Source organism: Ustilago hordei, assembly GCF_900519145.1.
Source record: "Ustilago hordei strain Uho2 genome assembly, contig: UHO2_contig_25, whole genome shotgun sequence".
Classification (NCBI taxonomy): Eukaryota; Fungi; Basidiomycota; class Ustilaginomycetes; order Ustilaginales; family Ustilaginaceae; genus Ustilago; species Ustilago hordei.
In genome coordinates, this window is record NW_024545257.1 from 195,452 (window position 1) to 219,470 (window position 24,019).

The window sequence follows — 24,019 nt, forward strand, 5'->3', positions numbered from 1 at the left end:
GACAGAAGAAAAGGCGTGGGAAAGGCCAAGGGACAGGCCGGAGTAATGCGATCGCCGCATTGTGCTTGGCCACTCTTTTTCTGCTGGATGCTGGACATGCGCTCTGTCGGCTTGCCCGAGTGAATGAGTGAATGTGGGAATGTGGGAATGTGGGAATGTGGGAATGTGGGAATGTGGGAATGGGTGAATGGGTGAATGCACTGTCAAAGTGCTTTGGCACGTTTATCGCCCCAACTTTTTTTCTTTTTCTTTTTTCTTTTTTTTTCTTTTTTTTTTTTTTTTTTTTTTTTTCCCGCCCTTGAGCTGAGTTGCAAAGATTGAATGCATCAGAAGACCCTTGATTGTCCTTCTGCCTTGAATCTCATTACGAGTGATGCGCTCTTCTGCCGTTCTTTTGTCCGGGCGGTTCTTCCGCCACATGCAGTCTGCCGTGTCAATCGCCTGTTCCAAGCCCAGCTGATTGTTACATTGTAGTGGCAGTGGCAGAGGCAGAGGCATCACATCGCATCAGATCACAGCACATCACAGCACAGCTCAGCCCAAGCCCACTTTCATCTTGGCGCTCCTGCTGGACGGACGATCCGACCATGGGACCTGACAGCTCTCTCGGCTCTTCCGAACCGGATGACAGTGTGTGTGGGAAAAAGGAATGATTTGCAACAATGTGGACCCTGTCTGTCACCCGTCGTTGCCCTGTCGATGACACTGCGTTCCCGTGCAATAGATACGCCACTCTTTGCTCTCTTGCTCTCTTGCCCTCTTTCCCTCTTTCCCTCTTTCCCTCTTTCCCTCCCTCTGCCTCTGTGAAGCCTAGACTTTTGCTCCTTGCATCCTTCTCTTCTCTCTCTCTCTCTTATCCTTGAGCGTTGGGGTGTGGGCCCCACTCCGCCCTGTCGAGCGCCGCTCGGCTTTCCCGCGTCCGGCTTTCCCGCGTCCGGCCGGTAGAGGAGACTTGGATAGAAAGGGGCCTGCTCATACCTCACCCCCGGAGGGACCTTGGCTCTTTCCTCTGGCCCTTAGCCTCTTATAACATGTATTTAGTCCCGCTCTTGGTCGGGAATGTAGACACTTGACACTCGACTCATATATAACGCAAACCCCTTTGTTTCGCATCCCTTCCGATTCGCCAACTCAGCCATCCTCATCACCATCACCACGCTTGACATCACCGTCTTTCACTACCGCCACCATCTCACTACCGCCACCATCTCACTACTACTACTATCGTCACTACCACCTCAGCATCGTTTACATTTGCAGTCACCTTGATCGCGATGCCACCCTTCACCACCTCGTTCGGTCGTCTACCCTCGATACGCAAACGAGAGACCAAGAACAAGTCGGTCAAGCCCATCGACGTCGATGCTGCCAAACAGTATCAAGATGCACGGCCTTCTTCAGCAGCTTTCTCGAGCTTGCTCACTCCACGCCCTCACCACTACCGCAGCACCAGTTCATCTCCATCAACACCTGCTGCCTCCTCCTCCTCCTTTGCTAGCTCTGGCCCTCGCAGATCTCGCATAGTCTCATCGCCTACCTTTGTCTCCTCCTCGGCCCTGTCCGGTGGCCACGCATTTCCAGGCGACCAAGTCTCGCTGACACCGCCTTTGAGCCCTGTTGCGCCCCACAGCCCCAACGCCGCTCAAGCTACCAAGTCGCCTCTTCGAAGAGCCCTCTCTCGTTCCTTGTTCTTTCACTCTCCACCGCCTCACATTTCATTGCCTCTTCCGGTGGCATGCCACATCGACCAGCCTCGTCCAGCAAGGCCTGCCAGACCTGCCATCTCGCCTGCTACTCGTCTCTCTCCCAATCCTAACGCCTTTGGTTTCACCCCTTCTCCTATGACTCGCTCTCCGACTAGCTCCCCTACCATCACCACCGCCACCACCTCTTCCTCCCCATCCATCGAGCACCTCACTACCCGCACCCTCATGCCACCAGCAACCATTCCTGAGTCGAAGCTCTCGTCGTCTCAACGATCCCTTTCGCCCACTTGGTCCAAGCGCTCCTCCAGGTCTGCTTCTCCCCTCCCGATCGCCAAAGCAGCCCCATCTCCCAGCTCGCTTCGATCTATCCGACAGATGCACGCTCGCAGGTCGATCCATTCCATCTTTGCTCTCTCCTCCTCTGCAGGCATCGAGAGCACACCGATGCCCCAAGATGTTTCCATCCCACCCACTTTCTCGCGTCGTCTGTCGTTCCAGTGCCGAGGCCCCCACTTTGACACTCCTCCCGCCGCCGACATTAGGCAGTTGCACACTCTCGGCTTCTACACTCGTCCCACTGACGCCGTCTCGATGTACTCCTCTTCCCATCCATCTTTGGCTTACGGCTTTAGTGGAGCAAGACATACGAGCGACTTGACTCGATCGACCTACCAAGAGCTCAACTACGACATGCTCAGCGAGACCGACAACGAGGCCGAGCCAGAGACAGCCCTCGCCGGTCTGGGCTTGATTGATCCTCTTCCAGCAACACCTCGCGTCATGCCTAAACGTCTGTCGGCCACTTCACAGATCTCGCTTGCAGAAAGCGTTCCCTCTTCAGTTCACTCTTCATCCTCCACCCTCTCGCTCTCCTCGCTCGAACAGCAGTTCGACTCTTCCTGGCCCGCCCTTACTTCCATGCAGAACTGGTTCTCTGCTTGCCCGCCCACACCTCCTTCCTCTATCCGTCTTCAACTTGATTTCCGCTCTCTTCCACCTCGCTCTCCCGCTGCACTCTTCTCTTCCACCCTCACACCCAACACCCCCACCAGCACCACCACCACCACTAACGACGATGACGCTCTAGAGAACAAGAAACCAGACCGACCCTTATCCGGCATCTTTATCTCTTCCAACTCGTCCGTTCTGGATCTCAAAGAGACCATCGCCTCTCGCATGTGCCAATCGGGCTACCGTCTTTCACCCAAGAACCTCACTTTGACTCTTCACCTCAACGAAGACGTCCGAACCAATTCTCGTACCGCTTTGGGACTCAAGTTGTCGGCTTATGGCAAAAATCCAGCAAAGGTGCTCGACGATAGCAGCAGGCTGCTATTCGAGGAAGGAGCACAGGAAGAAGATCTTGTTGTCGTCGATTGCGATCCTTCACATATTCTTTGGAGCATTTGAGCTTCGGTAGCTATTGATACCTATATACCTTGCATTTACTCGTTGATACCCCGCATTCTCATATGCACTTGCAACTCTTTTTGTTTGTCGCTGTTGCGCTTGATGAGACGAGACGTGCAGTTACTCGTTGAAATTATGGCTTGAAGACAGCTGATCAGACTGTAGATTGAGATGGACACCAACAGTCGATTTTTGTGCTTGCATGGCCGACACAGGCTCCGTTGGCGAGCGAATGGAACGTTTGCAATCCGGTGGCGTTGTCAAACGGGGTTTGCAGAGCATCGTGTCACACAGAAGCTGTTTCAACTATAACAAAGGCTTTCCAGAAGTTACATCACCTGTACCATATAGACATGTTAGCAAACAAGGCAATCTTCACTAACCTTGAAGCCAAAGATTTCATGGTCAATCTGTTTCTCCAAGGATGTAAAATCGCTTCTACTTTTCAAGAATTCGTACAACTCCTCCTGTCCAAAGCAAAAAGCATCTTCCCTTACAGGTGTCTTTGCCGAATTATTTGCGTCTTTATTCTTCAATAGTGCTATGAGCTCCTTGCCATCAACAATGTAATAGTTTGCTAGAGTCTTTAAGGAGTTGTAGAATCTTGCAACATCCGCTTCTTTGGACTTTAGAGAAGATATAAATGCCGAAATGTGATTAAGGTCTGATATCAGCTGGAATCCGCCAACCTGGGAAATGGTGAGAGATTTCAGGTGTTTGGTGAGAATGGTGAAGAATCGCAGAGCAACTTCTGTATAGAATAGATCCAGAATCTCGCGATCCGTTGCTCCAACCAACAAGCTGCAGTGCAACCGAACAACTTCGATAGTGGAGCGGGTAGCAGGCGTAGAACTATCGAGGGAAGCCATAGAGTTGATATCGTTCCCAGCGTAATCCATCGGATTTCGTTGGGAAAACAAAATCCATTCGGCACGCTTCATCAACAAGTCAACCGATACTGACAGGCCAGAAGCTACGAATTCATCCAAGTTCCCCTCGAAAGCCTTCTTCGCCCGAACGACAGGGTTGAGAAAATCATCCACATCCAATCCCACCACCGCCACCAAAGTCTGAGAAAAGTAGACCGAACAAAGCTGAGAAATCGTATCCGCAATATGCGTTAATTCGAAGAATTGCACCAAGGGAAGCACCTCTGCCGCCCACTCCCCGTGGTCTTTTTCGGATATCCAAGATCCGTCTCCGTCAGACAGCGGATTGCACTGCTTGATCTCCTCAGTAGCCTTGTTGAATCCAGGAGCAATATGTTGATCGCCAAGAACTTGGAAGAGGGAGAGACAAACTTCTTCCATTTCCTCCTTGACTCGGCGTCCGTTGGAGGTGGTGGGAGGGTAGACCAGAAATGCTTCCATTCGCTTTAGGGATTCTCGATTCACTTGGATCAGGGAGAGGGCTGTATCGAGGGATAGGAGGAGTTGTAGGTTGGCGAATCGGTTGCGTTGTGCTGGTGCAGCACGGTGATCTGAGACACGAGTATTGTTGGAGATTCCTTTCTCGTTGAGATCGGAGCTTTGCGAGGCGCAAGGGGTGATGCTGGACGTCTTTGGCGCCTTGCTGCTCCACCCGCCGGTGTCGGCATTGGATTGCAAGCTGGTGGCAGTCCAGATATTGCTGCTGACGTCCTGACTGGAGGGGTTTTCGTTCCACTCGTTCTCGACTGTCACGCCCTCGAACACTCCGAAGCCTTGTGCCTTTTCGCCCTTTGCTGACAAGACGTCTTCTTCATCGCTCTCGTCATCACCAATATCGTGCCCATCAGGACCACCGAGAACCTCTTTGCTAAAGTCTACATACCCGTTGTTCGCTGCAACTTCATTCTGAATCGACCCAATTACCGACGTACTCGATCGTTTCAGAGTACCCACACCCGAGCCAGTACCATTTCCGCTACGTCCCCCCGCCGCCGCCGAGCTCTGTTGCCACTTGAGCGGGTTCAACTGACTCAACCCAGTCCCGGCAGTCCTGATCACCGCTCCTCCCACCGCCCCTGCCGCCCTTGGTACAACAGTAACAGGCATCAACAGCACATCCTTGAACCCACTCAACACGTTCCTCTTCACCCGCGCAGGATTGTTACTGGCCAAGAAAGCGGTATCCATCGTCTTACCCGTCTTTACCCCGGCAGCGCCTCCTCCAGTCGTTCCCGACCTGGAAGCAGCACTGCCATCATTACACATCTGCATCATCACATTCCTCACCCAATCCCGCTCTTCTTGCAGATACTCATCCAGATGAGCCTCGAACATGGACAGCACGATTGCACGACATCGCGCCGGCGTGACGTAATCGGGATGCCGCGGTTCGATCTTCTGGAGAGTATCTGCCATCTTGAGCGCTTGAGAGAAGGTGGCGGCTGCAGCCTGAAGGTAGAGGTGAGTATCGATGCAGCGGGCTTTGGTGAGGACACTATTGATGTATTCTCCTACGATTTCGTTCGCGATGCGACTTGCGAATGCGAGCAATAGTTGCTGCTCGGGTGGGAAGACGCGTGCAATGAGCGATCCGTCTGTTTGCAAACCGGAGAGAACGTCGGCCATGAAGGCGTCCATCGATGTAAAGTCTAAGGATGGTTGAGATTGCGGTGATGTAGGTGTGGTGAAGTTGGCTTCAGGTTGGTGAGTGGTCGTTTTCAAGAGAGAATCTCGCTTTTCCAGGAAGCTGAGTGCTGCTGCGGAGCCGGGATGGTCGAGAAGAGCGAGGAAGTTGCTGGGTTCGCCAGCTTCTGTTGGTAGTGAGCCACCGCCGAGAGTGAAGTTGCTGGATGTGGCTGAAGGATCAGCTGTTGAAATGACGAGATTCCATAGGAGAGTAGCATGCTCTTGCATGTCGCTTTCGGCTCGCTCGACGGCTTTGCTGACGTCCATGCCTCTTTGTCCGGCCTTGAGTGCATCTGTCCGTCTTGCATCAGCACCTTCAAATGCTGACAGCAATACGCCCTCGAGATAGTCTGTTGCTTCTCTGATTGACATTCGTAGTCGCCATTGATCTTGATCTTGCTCTTCTGGCGCTGCATCCAGCGCCACGTTTGTTGATGTCTTGCCGTCATGTGTCTTTGCGAAGGAGCCAAGGACGAGCGGACCTGTGAAGCGAGCAACATTACAGATCATATACACTTGGGATGAGAGCGAAGACAAGCTCGGATCGGTGAAGACGAGCGACGCAGTCGGTGTAGTCTCGAACAGAAGGCTCTGAACGAAAGGCTTGAGTGACACTGCTATCCGTTTGAAGGTCTGATACGCCGAGTCAGCCTCTGTGCTTGGCATCGGGAGCTTTGACTCTGCTCGGTATGAGAAGACGGGCGCCGACGAGAAGCTCTGCCCTGATTGACTCTGCTTAGAGGACGTGAAGCCGCCAAAGCTCTCGTCGTCCGGACTTGTGACAGTGGCGGTTTCGAAGTCGCCGAACTCATCATCGTTGCTCTCCGGAGTGTTGGCAGTGGCGATGCTGCTCTGATGGTTCTTGTTCGAGCTGGCACTATCCTTTCGCTGTATTTGCTCCTTCGACGAAGATGCTAGGGTGGATAGATCTGGACTGTAGCGAACATGTCGTCCAGGCACTTGCTTGTATTGCAAGAAAGCGAGTTTCTGAGCCCACAACCTCTCATCGGCAACGAACCGTGCGAGCGATCGAGCTGCCAAAGCACAGCTCGGAAGGTCTGATACTGGGACGAAGCTGAGTATTCGCTGAATCACTGTAGATGAAAGTGTTCCGATGGAGAAAGGATCGAGAGAAACATGGTTGACATTCGATGCTCCAGCAGCACTTGCAGCCGCCGCATCTTGGCCGCTTTTCGCAGAGATGCTTTGTCTTGCCATGATGGCATCAGTGAAGCCCGAAGACGATGATGAGCCTTTTGTGGTTGGCACGAGTGGTGCCCATTTCGAGTCCATGGTATTGTATGCAGGTCGAACACCCGAACGCTTCCGTCGGGCTGACACCACTCGACTATGTTGAATGCATGTGGTGCGAGCGACTGACAAGAGCAACGCAGAGTGCGGACAGGCTGTATTGGCTCCAGTTGGTGCTGTAGGGCATATATGACCAGGACCCAACTGTGAAGGAAAAGGTGAAGGAAAGGGTGAAGGAAAGGGTGAAGGAAAGGTGAGAGATGTGCGAGTCAAGGCTTAAGGAACAGCTCTTCTTCCACTCAACCGCCGACGAGGCTTTTCCGACTTCCGAAAAATTCTCTGCGTGCACGGACCATTTGCTCTACCACTCCACTTTCACACCTGAATTCTTACTATCCTTCTTCCATCAGCTCCATCACCATCAGCTCCATCACCATCGCTTTCTACTTCCAGTCACACTTTCGTGACGGCTACGCCCAAATGCTTCCATCACATTTACTGTCATAGCGCTCCTATAGCACGGCAGCTCCTCCAGCCGTCTCGTCAACTTTGGAAATGCCGCCTAAAACCTCGACAGCACGAGGCCGCTCCCAACACGCCCGCAACTCCTCCCTCTCCTCCCTCTCCTCCCTCTCCTCCCTCTCCTCCCTCTCCTCCCTCTCCTCTCAATCCGCCAACGAAAAAGAACCGGAAGAGCCATTCCACCCAGCCGCTGACGCAGCCACGTTCCGCGACCTTCTCATCTTCGAGGAGCGTCTAAAACAGAATGCAGCACGATTACAAGCACGAAAACGCAAATACGAACTGCTTCTATTCGGTTTCGTCACTTTCATCCTCCTTCTATCCCATTTCGTCGTCACTTCTCCCCGCTCATCTGCGTTTCTGCAGTATAGTCTGGCGGCGGTGCTGATGATCTGCCTTACCACGCTGTTTTTGTTCTTTGCAAGTGGAATGCACGCAGAGAGGATAAGATCCGCGAACAAGTTCGTACCACAGGCCAATCGGAGTTTGAGGAACTTCAATATGTATCTGAATACAAAGACGACCGCTGATTCAAGGTGGTGGTCGATAACAAGACTGTTGAGGAGTACGGAACCAGTGAGGAGGCATGCTTCGAGTACAACGGGTTTGACTGAAAACAGTCGATCAGGTTCCAATACCGGCACATCCACACCCCGAAGAGCCCTCTCATCCATACCACCATCGCAAAACAGCAGAGGAGAGCTCATATTCAGCAACAAAGTCAGTCCGGAGTTCAGAGAAGGGTATGAAAGGTACAGAGCTGCATTCGAGAGAAGAAGAGCGGAAAGGATGGCTGCTAAGCGAGCACAGAGTTGGAAGCGATGGTTCGATTGGGTCCTTGGTCGACCATCTCTTCCACCACCACGAAAGAGTGGATCAACAACAGCATCACCGCACTTGGCCCAGGCATCAATAAGACCTTCAGCACGGAATGGCAAATTCCGCTCAGCACGCACCACAAGAGCGTCAGCGTCAGCATCGCAAGCAGGATCAGGCTCCGAAGCAGCCAGCCCAGCACGCTCAACGCCACAGCTCGACGATCTTAGCGAAGGTGGCTTGAGTGAAGGTGGGCTTAGTGATGATGGCTATCCCCCGTCTATTGGCGGATCTAGTATGTCAGGTCATTAGCACTCTGAGCACTTGCAAGCAACACCAATTTAGCAACAGCGAAGAATGGTGGGACAGAGAGTGTGGTATTGCATTATAGAAAGAGTTGTATGTTACAGTACATGATTAGATCGAACTTAGTAGTATAGTATTCGAATTTGATAGAGCTCAGGCCGTGGGATGACGGAAAGGCTTCAGCAACTTGCCCAGCAACGAAGAGGTTCTTGACGAGTTCGACAAAGTTGTCTCACTAGCAGACGAATTGTCACCCCCAGCGCTGCTAGCAGCAGGTGTCTGACGACGCTTGGTCATCGAAGCGAGACTAAAGCTTGGTGTCCTGGGCTCTGGCTTGGACTGCACAACCGCACGAGCAGATGCAGGGGTAGGAGCAGAAGCGAGGACTCTGCTATCCTCCCGCTCCTCCATCATTGCCAATGCAGGTGCCATCGATAGTCTTCCCCAACCAGAGTAAGGCAACGAAGGGCTCGACATGCTTGGCCTACAAGCAGCTGTCGCTCTCGGTCTTGCTGACTCTGGCCTAGGCCTCTGCTGGTAAGAGATGGCAAGGTTGGTAATCTCGCAGATACTGGCACTAGCACCCCTCAACCTGAGCCAGTTGCTGTGGATCACCTTGTTCCGCTCCTGTTTCTGCTGCAGAGCGTCACCTGCCTCTTGGTCGAGCACTTGGTCCTCATCTTCCTCCCTAATCTCGTTACCTTCTTGGCGCTTGTCACAATGCTTAGCCAGACAGCCGAACAGCAGTGGGTAGCGGGTAACTCGTTGAACAGGAAGTACGAGGAACTGCTGCATGTCCATTCCCTGAAGTGCAGGGTTGGTCGAACGGGCAAGCTCTATGAAGGTCGCTACGGCGGGGCGAAGGTCGCGTTCGAATTCGAGACGCTCCTTTGCTTCGCCGTAGTTCATACAGTATCGAGCGAAGACTTCCATTCGAGCGGGGAGTTCACGGACTAGTTTGTTACCCAGACTGAGGTAGTCAGGTGCATTGGCTTCCTCCACTGACTTTTGCTTGCAGTGGCGACGCTGTTGCTGCCAAGAACTCGAGTCGGGTTGAGAAGGGTTCGAGGTCACCGAAGTGGCTGGCGAGGGTCTACGCGGGAGGAAAGCTCGAACGCAGTCAATGAGGAATTTGGAGAATGCCATCACCTCATCCAGGTTCGAAACAATCTTGTCGAGGGATGCAGGGGTGATGAGATCCAGCTTGCGCAATCCCACAACGTAGACATGGTTGAGCAGCTGCAGATCGTTCAAGAACTTGCACTCAGTCAAGATCAACTCCTCCAAAGCGGCAAGCTCGGGGGAGATGACAGAGTCTACACTGCGGCCGGTACTCGAAGCTCCACTGCTACCCGTCTCGTTCTCGGAACAAGTGGCGAGGTACAATGAGGGGTAGCGAATCGAACCGGTCTCGTTGGTGTTTGTGGTAGTAGAGCCAGAGAAGGATTCGGATCGAATGCTACCCGACATAGCCGACATCTGGTTGGGCGTTGTCTGGCAGGGACGACTGATCATCAGACCAAAAGTCGAAATGGGGTGCAGAAGGGCTGCCGTAGGTCGTTCTCCATCCGAGGTAGAGGCTCGACCGTTGCGCTTGAGTGGTGAGCTAGGGACGGTGAGCAAGGATCGAGCTTGAGAGAAGGAGCGTCGAGCTCGTTCGCCAAAGCTTGATTCGTTCGAGACTGAGCTTCTCGCACCCAGGGAGGAGGCGGATGCCACACGACGAGGTCCACGCTGCAACAGCTTAGATGGGCTGAAGTGGGAGGACATCGACACTCTCTTGGGTGGAGCATCACGCTGCTGTGGCTGGAACTGGGGAGGCCTACCGAAAGTGGGAGCGTAGCTATGCATCATTGGCACAGCAGGCTTGGCATCCTGGTGGGCGTAATCGAAAGAAGTTTGGGAGGGACAAGGCCATCGAATAGCCTGAGACTGCTCCCATTCAATATCATCTTGGTCATCGCTGCTTTCTTCCTCCTCTTGGTCATGGTGATCTTTGGCACTCGGCATCGAGGACGCAGACGAAAGAGCGGGAGCAGGAACAAGAGGGCAGCCATCGACCACAGTAGATGGAGCAGTACTGGCGTAAGATCCACCACTGTCACCACGCATACGAGCATGAGGAGCCTCACCGTGACCACTGCTACCGCTGTCGCTGTGTCGGCGACCTAGACCATGACCATAGTCATAGCCATAGTCGTACTCGCCATCGGAGTCATAGTCTGACTCGGAGGAGCTCTGACTCTCGCGAGGCAAGTGACACATCATCATCAACCCAGGCGAGGTAGGGCTGGTGATCCACTGCTGACCTCGATCAGAGAAGCTGAAGCCATCAAGCTGAGGAGGAGCAGCGGCGGAGTAACCTGTCGACGATTGAGTCCTTATCAAAGGGGGAGCCTGTGGCGAGACTGGAGACGAACGCTTTGGACGCATAGCGTTAAAGCTCTTCCTTGCCACACGAGCAACGTCGAGACTCATGCTTCTCGAACGACCGCCTGCCTTGCGAGAGGGGATATGTCGAGGCTCGAGGAAAAGAGTGTATTGCTGCGGGTGAGATGCGAATGGCATCTGACCATGATGAGCAGGGATGTAGGAGCTCGAGACACCGGCAGTTTCAGGGACCGACCCAGCCCTCTTGTCCCTGCCTCTATTCGAAGCCATCGAGAATGAGGGCATCTTTGGAGACCAATATTCACCTTTCTTCTCCTCCTGCAACACAGTCAAGTGGTGAGGAGTCGAGGTAAGGGGAAGATCTGTTTGAGTAGAGAGCGGGCAAGCAGGTGGCAAGTCGGCTTCGAGGGTGCTTCCCACAATACCGAGCTTGCTGGCGTTGAAGGAAAATTCGTTCATCAGCGCCATTGAGTTGGCACGTGGAGGAGGCATAGGAGCGTTTCTCGCAGAAGATAGGAATTCAAAGCTCCTTCCATCTCGACCGCCTCTGCTAGAGGGTGGCTTGAGCTGTGTTTGTGGGTATTGATGGCTTGGGCGAATCGAGTGTTCTTCGATCGATCGTCGCAAGCGGTTCTTTTTGGGTTGAGTGGCTCCCGCAACCTGGAGACGGCCTGCTGAAGGTGCGGGGGAAGGCACAGGCTCAGGGAAGGCGGGAATTGAGAGGTGCATCTTTGGAGGATGTGAAGAAGGAGGAGCGGTGTTTTGAGAGAAGCTGTTGAACATAGTTGCACCTAAAGCATACAGACCGAGCATATACACTTGTTCAAGTGTCGCTGTCGAGTCGGTGGACTTGTGATGAGGAATTTGCGGGTGGGTAGCAGGGATACTGCCGACAGTGTCAGCGGTCCTCATCGCCAAGGGAGGGGCTTCTTGATGCTCGTGATTTTGAATAGTAAAGGGAAAGGGACAAAACTTGACAGGAGGAGGGGCGATGTCTTGGAGCCTCTAGGAGGATGCAGAATGGAAGTAGATGTTCGACTAGCTTATATGGAGTCCCCTTGGAAGAGGCATTGACAAGGAGGGGGAAGGTTGGAAACGTTTGACGCACAAGTGGCACTCCAAGGGAGTGAGGGGGGCCAAAGGGCGACCTGTATGTGTGCCCCTACGCTCTCTGAAAGGCTCGGCGTCTTGTTGTCAATGGCTTTGCGCCTTAGGAATGTACAGCTGCTTATCTCACAAGGCTTGTCTCGTCTTGTATTGTCTTATTCAAAGTGGCCGCTATGTCCACTTGCTTGCGAGGAGGTCATGAGGTTTGAGAAGGGAGAGAAGCGCCACTCCGACTGAGTCATACTTCTCGGTAGGCTGAGCAAGATGGGTAGCCGTGACTGCTTCGGCTCTCAATTGTTTGGATAGACCGTGTGGAAATGCTTGACCCGTTTCTCGGGAGCACGACCGGAATCGTTCACTTTCGCTACGAGAGCGAGCTCGGAAGGAGACAGCATGAGAAAGAAAGACAAAGAGACTCGAGCCGAACATCGGATGGATCGAGCTGGGATGCTCAAGTCGGCGTGTCAGAAAACGTTGCCAGAGTTAGAGGCAAAGAAAGGAGTGAAGTGGTGGCTTGCGACTCGACACCTGTGACGCACTGCTACTTTGAGGAGGAGGAGGATGCCAAGATTGGCGAGATTCGGTTTGACAAGCATACATTTTTCTCGGTGACAGATGCTCGCCATTGCTCCCGACCGACTTGAGAATTGGCGTGCGCACTTAGCGCCTGTCACGTCAGCTATCTGTCAAGGAGGGAACAAGATGGTGATGCCAGGGTGGCGATCACACGGGAGAGTTGGGGTCTGAAGTGTCTCGCCAAATTCGACACTGGGTGCTCGGTTGACAGCTTGACGAGTGGAAGGGTGCATGAAAAGTAAAGAAAACACATTCTGGGTGTCCACCTTGTCGGGCATTTAAGCGCACCACCAACAGCCGCCTCTCCACACTGAAATCTTGACCCGGGTTATGGGAAAATCATTGCAAATCGGGTAAATCGCGCAAATCTTTCAAATAATCAAATAATCAAATAATCAAATAATCAAATAATCAAATAATCAAATAATCAAATAATCAAATAATCAAATAATCAAATAATCAAATAATCAAATAATCAAATAATCAAATAATATTCTTCTAGGCTAATTCAATGACCTGTCCGTGAGAAATTTGGTCAGCTGTCAAAAAGACAAGTTTGGCATCCAAGTGGCTGCCAACGTGTGCAAGCGAGCTGTGTCGCTGATTCACAGCGTAGGTCGCCGTAATGCAATGAGATATATCGGTCACCACTTGACAGCTTTGAGTTCTGCTCATCTACTTTTCACAGCATGAATGTATGTTTGCTTCTTTGGCCATCAACCAATACAGCAAGCCGCATGTACAACACAGAGCAAGTAGCAGAAAAGTTATGATTCCTTTGATTAAGGCAGCTAGCTAAAGACACGACAGATACCGAGTCAGAGTGTGAGAATTTTGGCTTTCCACTCACTCAGAGGGCAGGGCGAGGCTCAGGGTAGACAACCGGACCAATGCCCGTGTAGTGAGGAAGCGAGTCGCTCTCCTCCGAGTCGTCAACGGGGCCAAAATCGGTCTAGGCAAGCCAGACGGGTGCGTTGTTGCTGTTGCCGTTTCCGTTGCTCTGGCCGTTGCTGTTGTCAGCGACAGGAGCGGCAATCTTGGTAGGAAGCTCTCCGCTCTGAAGCATCTCGAGCAGGCCAGCGCTGGCACTGGGGTCGTTGGCGACCATCCTCTTGACATAGGCAGTGAAGTCAGCACCACCTTGCTGGCTCACGCTACCAGCGGTCCCTTGGTTCGAAGAAGACTGAGAGCCGCCAAGCTGAACGCTGTTGCCGGGAGCAACGGCAGAATAGTCGTTGTTCTGGTGGGCAGTACCACTACCAGCGTAGCCGCCAGCACTGGCATCTTGGCTGCTCTCGCCATCCGACTGTCGGCGTCCAAGGAACGAGCCAAGGCCGCCAGCCTGCAGAACGCTGCCAGCAAGGCCTTCGAGGGAAGCAGACTGACCTCCACCATTCATGACTTGGTTGCCCGGCGCAACTTGCGAGTAGTCGTTGTTCTGACCGGCAGTAGCTGTACCGGCGTAGCCACCAGCAGAGCCAGTTTGAGACGACTGCTGCTGGCTTGAAGGAGCAAATTGAGCCTGAGCCTGCTGCTGAGCAGTAGCCTGCGATTGAGGAAGCGGACGAGCACTGCCAAGGCTGGCGAGTGCCAGCGCAGAGACCATAGAGAAAGCGAAGTACTTCATATTGATGAGGTTTGTTGATGGAGAGCAGGATTGTTTTGTCTTGACGTTCGTTGATGGGCTGAGATTTAGCAATTGGGACAAGTGAGCAGCTTATAAGTAATTCTCGATTGTCGCTGTCCAGTGCACAGTCCACCATCTTGACGTTGGTTCTTCTCAGTTTTGAGCGAATGCTCTCACCAACTCGGCTCAGGACTCAAGACTCTTGGTCGCCGGCTCTCCTAGGCTTAACATTTGCACCTCCAAGAAGAGGCACTGATCATTTCTGCTAACTTTAACCAGCTCTGTAGCTCTCCTGACCGCAACGCTTTGAGCATCAATGTACTTGCGCGTTTGAAGTCTTCAAGAATCGCTGCTTCTGGGCCATCTTATCGTTCTCGTGACCTCGTTCAAGGCGACTTTCGACAATAAGACCTTGCCAACCGTCGCGAACCATTCGGAAGTGCGAAGCGAAGAGATGGTCTACGTCATGGGAAATTCCTCTATACCAGCGTTGGAAAGCCACGCTAAGTTGAGACGTATTGATAGCTCGCCGGCACGTCGCTACGCAAACACAGCAAGACACGGCTTGATGGTTTGCAAGTAAAGCCAGGTTCGTATTTTCAAAGTCATTCAAGGCATCTAACGTTTGAGAGAGAGGGCAGAGAGAGCAGGGCGTAGGAGAGCTCTCCAACATCATGGCGAGTGACTCAAGCGATCTCGTCAAAGACTACATTGTTCTGTATGTGTGAATGTCGATTGCTCGCATCCGCAATATGGCAACCTCAACCCAGAACTGCAAAATTCCTTTTTCTCTATTTTTTTTTTTTTTTTTTTTTTTCTGAGGAAAGGAGACAGCTTCGATGGAAATTAAGTAAAACTATGTGACTTCTAGTCGGATCTCACATTGTCGCCAGCTTCGCTCACTCGATTCCGTACTATGTTGGCCCGATCGACTGTCGCAACAGGCATCGACATACCCGCTATCAGATATCTGACTAGTTGAAGTCCTTCGTCAGTGCGTTGAAGTCATTCGTCAGTGCGTTGGAGTCAGTCGTCAGTGGTTGATGATGATGGTAGGAGAGAGAGAGAGCGAGAGAGCTAGGAGTCTATATATACAAAAGAAGAGCGGCGGAGAGCCACATTGACTGCGGAGCATAACAAAGCATTTGCCTTGAGTAGGTTGTGACACATGTGGTCCGTGCTAAGATGTTCAGGCCTTTTACTCGGCCGTAAGCACTACCTTCACTGTCTCCACGCTTTGTGCGGCTTTATCTACTTCAACTCCCCCCCTCAACAGCATATGTACCCTGTTCATTATGCTGTTGCTTCAAGGTGTGACCTCCGTTCTTCAACACTGTCGCATAGCTTGGGGACCCCGTTCCGTACACTGCTGCCGGTATTTGCAGGTGTAGCCCAGATCTTGCTTGCTGCATTGCCTGCCTCCCAATGGGCTTCGTGAGTACGTCTGCCAAGTTTCTTGTGGTGTCTACGTACTTGATCTGCACCCTTCCCTCTCGTACGTTGTTACGGACAAAGTGATACTTGGTGTCGATGTGCTTAAGCTTCCAGTGCTGTGCTGGGTCCTTACTAACCTGTATGCAACCAGTGTTGTCCGAGTAGACCGTTGGTGTGCCTGTGGCAATGCCAATTGAGCATAGCAGTTGCTTGAGGAAGAGCACCTCACGTGTTGCTTCCGTGGCTGCAATGAACTCTGCCTCGACAGCGGACAATGACACACATTTTTGTGTCGCTGACTTCCAGGCTACTGGGTTCCCGTACACTAACGCCACTGACCCCGATGTGCTTCTTCTCTGTATGGTGGCATCGCTTGCCCAGTTTGCATCGCTGTGTGCAACCAGTGGCTCTTGCGACTCACTTGCCCTATAAACCAATCCAACCTGCCTTGTGCTTTCGAGGTAGCGTAAGACCCTTTGTGCTGCCTGATAATGCTCCTGCGATGGTTCACGCATGTGCCTAGCGAGAACACCCACGGTGAGACTAAGGTCGGGCCGGGTGCTGTTGGCAACCCAGAGCAGCTTGCCAACAATCACCGGATACTCCTTCTGTTGTGCTGCGCTTGCGACAAGGGTTCCCTCCAGTATGCTCTGCATTGGAACCATGGTTGGCTTCGTACGTTTGTCCAGGTGCTTTGCCAGCACTTGGTCGATGTACCCTGACTGACCAATCGTCATGGTGCACATCGCACGGTCTCGACTGATTTTGATGCCCAAGAAGTGAGAGACCTCACCACTATCTTCCATCTTCCATCTCTGACCAATCTGCTTCTTAACCTTTAGGACCGTTTCCAGCCGTGGTGCTATGACTAATGTATCATCGACGTAGATGACCACAATGGCCATATCTTCACCCTGTCCCTTGGTGTAGATGCAGGGAGCGCACTCTACCTGGAAGAATCCCATGCGTCGCAAAGACCTGTCGAACTCCTGATTCCATTCTCGCCCAGACTGCTTTAGGCCATATAGGCCCTTGACTACCTTGTACACCTTGCCGGGTGCTACTCCTGATCCTTCTGGCGGCTTCATGTAGATTGCTTCCTTTAATGTGGAGTTCAAGTAAGCCATGGTGATGTCCAGAGCATGTACCTCCCAGTTGTTCTGCACCGCTAGTGCTAAGATGGCTCTGATCACTCTGAGGGGTGCTACTGGAGAGAAGGTTTCTTGGTAGTCGATCCCCTCTCTCTGTGTGAAGCCCCTTGCAACCAGTCGCGCTTTGTGCTTAACAGGTACACCGTCAGCATCAAGCTTCAGCCGAAGCACAACCTTAGAGTCCACAAGTGGTACTCCTGGTGGTTGGTGCACCACCTCCCAAGTCCCCATTGCCTCAAGTCCTTCTAGCTCCTTTTGTATTGCCTCCTTCCAGAGCTGGGCGTCCTCACCATTCATTGCTTCCCCAAGCGTTGGGTCCAGGTTCAGTATTGCTGTGTTGGCGGCACCCACTGTGCTGTCTACGGCTGGTAGGAGATCCTCCACTGCAGTCTCTGATCTGGTCTCCTCCTCTACTATGGCTGGCGTGACACCCTCCTCCTCGACCTCCACGGTCACCATGGGCCTGACTGCCTCTTGTTGGCGATCACTCCATCCTTTGTCCTCATGGAACGTTGCTGAGTTGCTCCATTGAATTGACGCAGGCTGGTCTGGGTTGCAAAACTTCCATGCTTTGTGTTTGTCGTCATACCCAATCATGATGGCTGGCTTTGCTCTAGCTCCATGCTTGCCTTGCTGGTCCTTCTGTTGAACATGAACCCATGCCAAGCATCCGAAGACTTGCAGTTGCTGGGCCAGCTTGTGCGCGGTGGTTCCATAAAAGGCCTCGTGGGGAATGGTTTTGGTGGCTGACGGGGTAAGGTTCATCACGTGTGCTGCTGCTGTGATTGCGTACGGCCACAACTCTCTGGGGCAAGCTCGACCAATCAGCATCGAGCGCATCTTTTCTTGGACCGATCTGATTGCTCTCTCCGCCCGTCCATTTTGGACGCTGATCCCCGGGATGCTCTTTTGCCACTTAAAACCCTCTTGAGTTTGCCAGTCTTCGGCTGCTATGCTGCACCATTCTCCTCCATTGTCGCTGCGGAGTGTTTTGAGTTTCCTGTCCGTTGCCCGTTCCATCCTGGCTATCCACCTTCTCAGCGCCGTGAGTGTGGCACTCTTTGTGCAGAGTGGTTCCATGTAGATCAGAGAGGAGAAGTCGTCCACAGCAACTAGTGCGTAGTGGTAGTTGGCATGTCCTTTGAAATCTGTCATCAGGTCTACGTGTACCAGCTCTAATGGTGCCTCCATTCTTTCCAACTCTGATTGGCTCATCCATGCTCGAGTCTGTTTTCCTTGACTGCACACGTTGCAGTGCTTCGACTCATGTTCCATTTCCTCGTCGGTACCTAGGTAATGGGCCCGGATTTGTCTCGTTTTGTCTCGTCCTGGGTGTCCGAACCTCTCATGCCATAGGTAGCTGTCTCGATGCTTCATGTCCTTATTGCCCTCTGGGGCATTATCTAGTTTTCCTGTGTTCTGGTTGTCCTCTGGGACGCCATCTCGTGTTTCCTCCAGTTCCAAAACCAGTGCTTGTCCTCGCACTTTGAAGTGGCCCTGTCTTCTGTCCCTTTTGAATTGTACTTGGGTACCATCGTTCTGCTTTATGGTAGTTCCAAACTCATCAAAGATTACTCGTGCACCATTCTCGATCAAGCCTTGTACAGACAATAAGTTAGCATTCAGTTTCGGTACATAAAGCACATCCAATAGTTGGATGGTGGCCTCACCGACCCGAAGGGAGGCATCTCCTATAGCCTTCACCTGAAGCTTTTCGTCCCCTGCCATACTGATTTGGCCGACCTTGTTTGTTGAGGTGAGCAGCATTCTCTCATCATTTACCATATGATGGGTTGCACCTGAATCGATGATCCAGGTGTCGCATGCTGATCGCTCGCCCCTGTCGACTGCTAGAAAGGTGCACCCGAGTTCCTAGTGGTTCACTTCTTGTGCCAGATTGGGGGTGGGTCCGTCTCTACTAGGTGCAGGGTTATTGTTGGTGTTCGTGCAGTTTCGAGCAATGTGATTAGGTCCTCCACAAGTGTAGCACTTTGGAGGGGCCGAGGGGTTGTGAGGATCGCGCCTGCCTCTGGGTCCTTGCTCCGCCTGGTCCGTGCTTGTGGCAACCCTTGCTGCTCCTCTAATACGGCCAGTGACCTCACCATCCTGCTGTTTCTTGGCGAGTGCATGGTAGGCTTCGTCATATTTACAGTCTGGTCTGGCCGTTTTCAGTGCATCGACGGTGTTGGCATAGAACCAATCTTGGGCCGTGCAGCGATAGAGAGTAGATTTCTTGAGGTCCTCGTCGAAACGCTTTCCCAGGCGTGCCGTATCGTTCCAGATTGAATCGAGTTCCTTGCCTAGCCTGACAACGTCTCGATTGTGCAAGCGCACTGTGTGAATACGATCCTGCAGTCCTGCTCGCTTTACAGCGTCGTTCAACGTTAGTGCCTTCTTGAGTTTGGCATAGAGTGTGCTACCGAGTTGGACTTCTTCATCCACTCCCCTGACGGTGTAGGTGTCGATACGGCTGTCTGGACTGTTGTCACAGCAGGCGTGGATGAGGCCCGCGAGGGCTTTATCCAAGTCTTCGTCGTATTCCTCGTTTCCAGGCGCTACCGTGCCATACAGTATCTCCTTCGCATTATGTACTCTTTGGATGCAGTCGATGAAGGTAGGTTCCCAAGTGTGCCAGTTGCTGTCGCTGAGCTTCTTGATGTGCGCAATGGCGCTCGACACCTCCTTGGGGATCTTCTCGGTTTCCCTGCACGGGGTCTGGTTGCTAATGCTGATGAGACCCATAGCTCGTACGATTGCTTCCTCAGCCATTAGTGCTGGGTTCGCCAGCTGGAGGATCCTGACTACCTGCGTGAGCCATCCTTCCTCCTGTCCGTTGCTTGGGGTCGTTTGATCATCATCGCCCCTTCCCGTCTGTCCAGCTCTTGTCGATGGTGGCATTGCGTTGAGTGTCAGACTCTTAATCAGTTGAAGTCCTTCGTCAGTGCGTTGAAGTCATTCGTCAGTGCATTGGAGTCAGTCATCAGTGGTTGATGATGATGGTAGGAGAGAGAGAGAGCGAGAGAGCTAGGAGTCTATATATACAAAAGAAGAGCGGCGGAGAGCCACATTGACTGCGGAGCATAACAAAGCATTTGCCTTGAGTAGGTTGTGACACATGTGGTCTGTGCTAAGATGTTCAGGCCTTTTACTCGGCCGTAAGCACTACCTTCACTGTCTCCACGCTTTGTGCGGCTTTATCTACTTCAACTTGACTAACCTCGTTCAACAAATTAATTCTCCCATCCGACTTGCTCAGCCGAATCTCGTCTGCTACCGCACTGACCCGCAATCTAACATGGCTTCTGTATCCGTTTCTGTATCGTCCGACTAATGCTCCTTTGTATGAGTCAAGCTGGGTTGATTTTATAAACGAGAAACAAGTTGCTTGCATGCATGGCAATCTTTCCCTTCGCTTACCCACTGACCACTCATACATGTCTCACGCTCATCCTGGTGAAAGGAGGTGGAAACGCCGAGGCAATGACACCTGTCAGGTCTCAAGAATCGAGCAACCAGATCCGATCTCTTCCCGTTGGCATATCTTCACAGCTAGCTCAAGCGATGCTACAGTATTTTCGATCCCCCTTTGCAGCCTCTGGCAGCCGCGCCGAATGTCAAAACTCGTCTGTGGCGGCGGTAAGCCTCAGTTTGACAGTTTGACAAACGGCAAGCGATTCCGACGTCCTCGGCGTGAGAAATGTCCCTTCTTCATACGCCACACATTCAATGTGAGATCTCAACAAGCTGGATCGTACGAGAACAGACCTTAGACGCCTTAATGCTGCTCAGGGAAAACTGAAAACATACATTTCAGAAAATCCAAACGGAAAATGAGGCCGACAAAGAAATTCGGCCAGATATTACGGAGAACTACAGAAGGGCGAGGACAATTGATATGCAATCAAGAATCAAGGATAGCTAGAGTGAGGAGACCTTGGCCCTCGAAATAAAGATATACTGCCACTTGGTGAGATGGCAAGCTCAGTGAGAAGAGGAGCATCGCGACTGCTCCTGCGAGGCTTGCTGCCTGTTGCTCTGAACAGCACCCGATCTGGCGTTGCTTACTTGACTAGTGTCTTGGCTGTTGCTCTGATTCTGACTCTGGTCTGAAGCACCGCTCTGGCCTTGTGGTTGGCTTTGAGCTTGGTTATCGTTGGAAGTCTGACCAGCCCCGGTTTTTTGCTTTTGCTTTTGCTGTTTCTGTTTCTGTTTCTGTTTCTGTTTCTGTTTCTGTTGCTGTTGCTGTTGCTTTTGCTTTTGCTGCTGCTGCTGCTGTTGCTGCTGCTGTTGAGCAGTTTCGGGGCTCAAAGCTTGGTTGTTGCTCTGCGACTGCGACTGAGAAGAGCCGGCAGAGTTGGAGCTGACCGTGTTGCCAGTACCATCGACGTTGGTGTTTGAGATGCTCGTCTGCTCGTTGCCTTCGCCAGCCTGGTTGTCGCTGCCCGACTGGTAGTTGCCCAGAACGATCAGAGGCGCATCACCAAGCCCTCGAATTGAAAGTTCGGGGCCAGTGATCAACAATCCGACATCGCCAGCTCCGCTCGGAATCGGTGCTGCTGTTGCCCCCATCGACAAAACCATGGCAAGTGCCACGATGGTGAGCAAGCCCGACTTTGCCTTCATCTTGAACGTTGTCCGAAGGAGGATATGCTTTTAGGATCTCGAGGAGTTGATTGATGCGTTAGAATGTGATGGTGGTAGTGGAGATGTTTGCGAAGGATGTGGTCGTTTAAGACACAAGACTCCAAATTCACACCTGTGTGCGCTTGGAGAGGGACTTGGAGAAGCCCCCACGCGGAACGACGAGGCTAGCTAGGCAATCCTAAATCTCTAAGCACAATCTTGACGGAAACACTGTCAAAGCTTCACAACCTGTCCGACCAGACAGACTCGTCAGCGACTTGACAGCTATCGCAACCAACGTGCCACTTTCTATCGCTTGCTTGGCGCCAAGGATATAGTCTCACCACATACTCAACTAAGATCGCACCATCTCGAGCTGTGCAAGCCACTGATTTTCCCATCGGCAAACCTAACAAAGACATGCAGAAGCTGACAAACTTCCATTGTTTCGGGAGAGAGAAGAAGGTTTTCAGGAAATCGCGAGGTGACAGCTCGTCATCTCACAACATGCCTACCGATGTTCAAAGAGCAGCAGAAAGCAAAGCGGCAGAGAGGTGAAAAGCAGAACCTCAAGCCGCTCAACCAACAGACCGCTCTGACAGCTCTACAGGTGAGACACTCAAGCGACTAATCTGATTGTAGAGGTTGGGAGCCGCCGTCTGGTCCCTGCACCTTCCTTGTCAGTTGCAGTAGGCACACAAGAAAAGATAACTCACCGCGGTGAAAACGGAAGAATCGAGGTGATCGCAAAGGGCTCGCTACTTGACCGGCTCTATAGAACTCGCACGTTTGACCGCATGATCGCAGAATGCAGGCTATGCATAGCACAGTCATATGCCAACGTTTAGAGCCTGCATGCAGCCATCTGACAGTAAGTCACCGGCAGTCGGATCTCATTTTTCCCCCGCTTAGAGATTGATTTCTCTTGATTTCTTTTGATTTTTTGATTTTTTTTTTGATTTTTTTTTGATTTTTTTGGGGGTTTCTTTTTCATAAAAAATGCCATTCTGGATGTCGTCACGTGTCGACGACTTCCAAGATGTGGCGCCCCTTCGGCTATCCTATGATTTGTGATCAAGCTCGCTGGGGCAGCTACAAGGCCGATCGTCTCAGCCTTGCGTTCTTTGACACATGTCAGGCGTCCATCACATCTTGAATCTCACACCGAATCACCCAATCATTCGCCTCCAACCGCACCGTTCCAGCGTCTTTCTTGCGGCAACGAGAATAGCCCTACCGACAACACGCACCCTCCCGCAGACCCTTGCTGAGCAAACGTCTTCGAATGTAGCCTACAGCAAAGAAGCAAACACATTTGTCACTCTGCATGCTTTACTGACGCCACAATGTACATCCCTCATCCCCTTCTCCGCTCAGATTTCGTGCTTGACAGTCAAACGCCGCACTGCTTGTTTGCCTTGCAGCCACCACCATCACACTGCGTCCAACCACAAATTCACGAGCTACCACTCCCAAGACGCCTCTCGCTCCTTTCGCAACACCATACTATACCTCTTTTCGAGCCTGTGCTTTGCCGTTCACGTTTAGTCAATTCTGACAGCTCTGAATCCGCAAAGCTTTGCAACCCTCGCCTTCTACGGCAAACCTTCAGCACGATCTCGCAACTTTTTCCTTACCCGCGCCTCCTCCCCATCTCATTGGCCGCCCTCTCTCTTCCGCTCCTCCTGCCCCCTCCTGTTCCTCCCTTCTCACCGTCGTTTGACCTCGCTTCCTCATTCACATCCGAGAGAAACTTTCCCATGTTTCGGGTGTCACTCTCTTCGGTACCCATCCCAGTCCCTGTGGGTGCTCATCATGGGAAAGTTCCCATACCCATCGCTTAGACTGATCGCTTCTACAGAGTCTCGTTCGGAAGCATATCCTTTCGCCAGCCGAGGCCAGCCCCCAATCCAAGTCCTGACACGAGCCTTGTCTCACGTCATCTACACCAGGCAAACTGTGTGGCATTGCGTTGAAAAAACTGTTCCGTACAGCGAGAACGCACCATCGAGGTGCGATGTGATGCTGTTGAAGCTCCTTTTCCCGCCGTCTCCAGTGGTGTAAGTCTCTCTCTGTACACACAGCACGCCACCAGTCTTGTTTCACCAGCCTCATCGCACCCTTCCTTGTCGCTATGCGGTGTCGTATAGCGTCGAACACTCCTTCTGCTGGACATTCCGCTGTGTCGTACAGCGAAGCTTGCTACGGAACATCTTTGCAAGACTCTACCCTCCGTACAGCAGCCCTTCGTGTAGCTTCCGACTCACTTGACCAACGCGCTCACTCCCCCTCCTCGAAAGCTATATAACACGATCCTTTTTCGTCCTCCTCCCAATTTCATCCTTCATCAAACCACAACATTCAAGCATTCAAGCATTCAAGCATTCAAGCATTCTCAAGGACAATCTTCTCCTTCCGCATCCCCTCTCGTACTCTACTATAATATCTTAATCTCTGCTCCCCTTAATTTCCCTACTTCTCCCT

The 24,019-nt window shown here is 52.2% G+C and overlaps 9 protein-coding genes across 9 annotated transcripts; 4 read left to right on the top strand and 5 right to left on the bottom strand.

The window, feature by feature from the left end:
* Positions 1–1,274: 1,274 nt before the first annotated feature.
* UHO2_07259 (uncharacterized protein) lies at positions 1,275–3,116 on the top strand (the record flags this gene model as incomplete). Its single annotated transcript, XM_041555075.1, has 1 exon — positions 1,275–3,116. One exon carries the CDS (start codon positions 1,275–1,277, stop codon positions 3,114–3,116), a length of 1,842 nt encoding a protein of 613 aa, XP_041411009.1.
* A 356-nt stretch (positions 3,117–3,472) lies between these two features.
* On the bottom strand, positions 3,473–7,024 carry UHO2_07260 (related to RCY1 - F-box protein involved in recycling plasma membrane proteins; the record flags this gene model as incomplete). The annotated part of the gene is made up of 1 exon (XM_041555076.1): positions 3,473–7,024. One exon carries the CDS (start codon positions 7,022–7,024, stop codon positions 3,473–3,475), a length of 3,552 nt encoding a protein of 1,183 aa, XP_041411010.1.
* Positions 7,025–7,537: 513 nt separating this feature from the next.
* Positions 7,538–8,632, top strand: UHO2_07261 (uncharacterized protein; the record flags this gene model as incomplete). The annotated part of the gene is made up of 1 exon (XM_041555077.1): positions 7,538–8,632. One exon carries the CDS (start codon positions 7,538–7,540, stop codon positions 8,630–8,632), a length of 1,095 nt encoding a protein of 364 aa, XP_041411011.1.
* Positions 8,633–8,779: 147 nt separating this feature from the next.
* UHO2_07262 (uncharacterized protein) lies at positions 8,780–11,929 on the bottom strand (the record flags this gene model as incomplete). The annotated part of the gene is made up of 1 exon (XM_041555078.1): positions 8,780–11,929. The coding sequence occupies one exon, from the start codon at positions 11,927–11,929 to the stop codon at positions 8,780–8,782; it is 3,150 nt and encodes a 1,049-aa protein (XP_041411012.1).
* A 1,723-nt stretch (positions 11,930–13,652) lies between these two features.
* On the bottom strand, positions 13,653–14,327 carry UHO2_07263 (uncharacterized protein; the record flags this gene model as incomplete). Its single annotated transcript, XM_041555079.1, has 1 exon — positions 13,653–14,327. The coding sequence occupies one exon, from the start codon at positions 14,325–14,327 to the stop codon at positions 13,653–13,655; it is 675 nt and encodes a 224-aa protein (XP_041411013.1).
* Positions 14,328–15,583: 1,256 nt separating this feature from the next.
* Positions 15,584–19,810, bottom strand: UHO2_07264 (uncharacterized protein; the record flags this gene model as incomplete). Its single annotated transcript, XM_041555080.1, has 2 exons — positions 15,584–18,759; positions 18,832–19,810. 2 exons carry the CDS (start codon positions 19,808–19,810, stop codon positions 15,584–15,586), a joined length of 4,155 nt encoding a protein of 1,384 aa, XP_041411014.1.
* A 536-nt stretch (positions 19,811–20,346) lies between these two features.
* Positions 20,347–20,682, top strand: UHO2_07265 (uncharacterized protein; the record flags this gene model as incomplete). The annotated part of the gene is made up of 1 exon (XM_041555081.1): positions 20,347–20,682. The coding sequence occupies one exon, from the start codon at positions 20,347–20,349 to the stop codon at positions 20,680–20,682; it is 336 nt and encodes a 111-aa protein (XP_041411015.1).
* Positions 20,683–20,893: 211 nt separating this feature from the next.
* On the bottom strand, positions 20,894–21,535 carry UHO2_07266 (uncharacterized protein; the record flags this gene model as incomplete). The annotated part of the gene is made up of 1 exon (XM_041555082.1): positions 20,894–21,535. The coding sequence occupies one exon, from the start codon at positions 21,533–21,535 to the stop codon at positions 20,894–20,896; it is 642 nt and encodes a 213-aa protein (XP_041411016.1).
* Positions 21,536–22,881: 1,346 nt separating this feature from the next.
* Positions 22,882–23,379, top strand: UHO2_07267 (uncharacterized protein; the record flags this gene model as incomplete). The annotated part of the gene is made up of 1 exon (XM_041555083.1): positions 22,882–23,379. The coding sequence occupies one exon, from the start codon at positions 22,882–22,884 to the stop codon at positions 23,377–23,379; it is 498 nt and encodes a 165-aa protein (XP_041411017.1).
* Between the last annotated feature and the right edge of the window lie 640 nt (positions 23,380–24,019).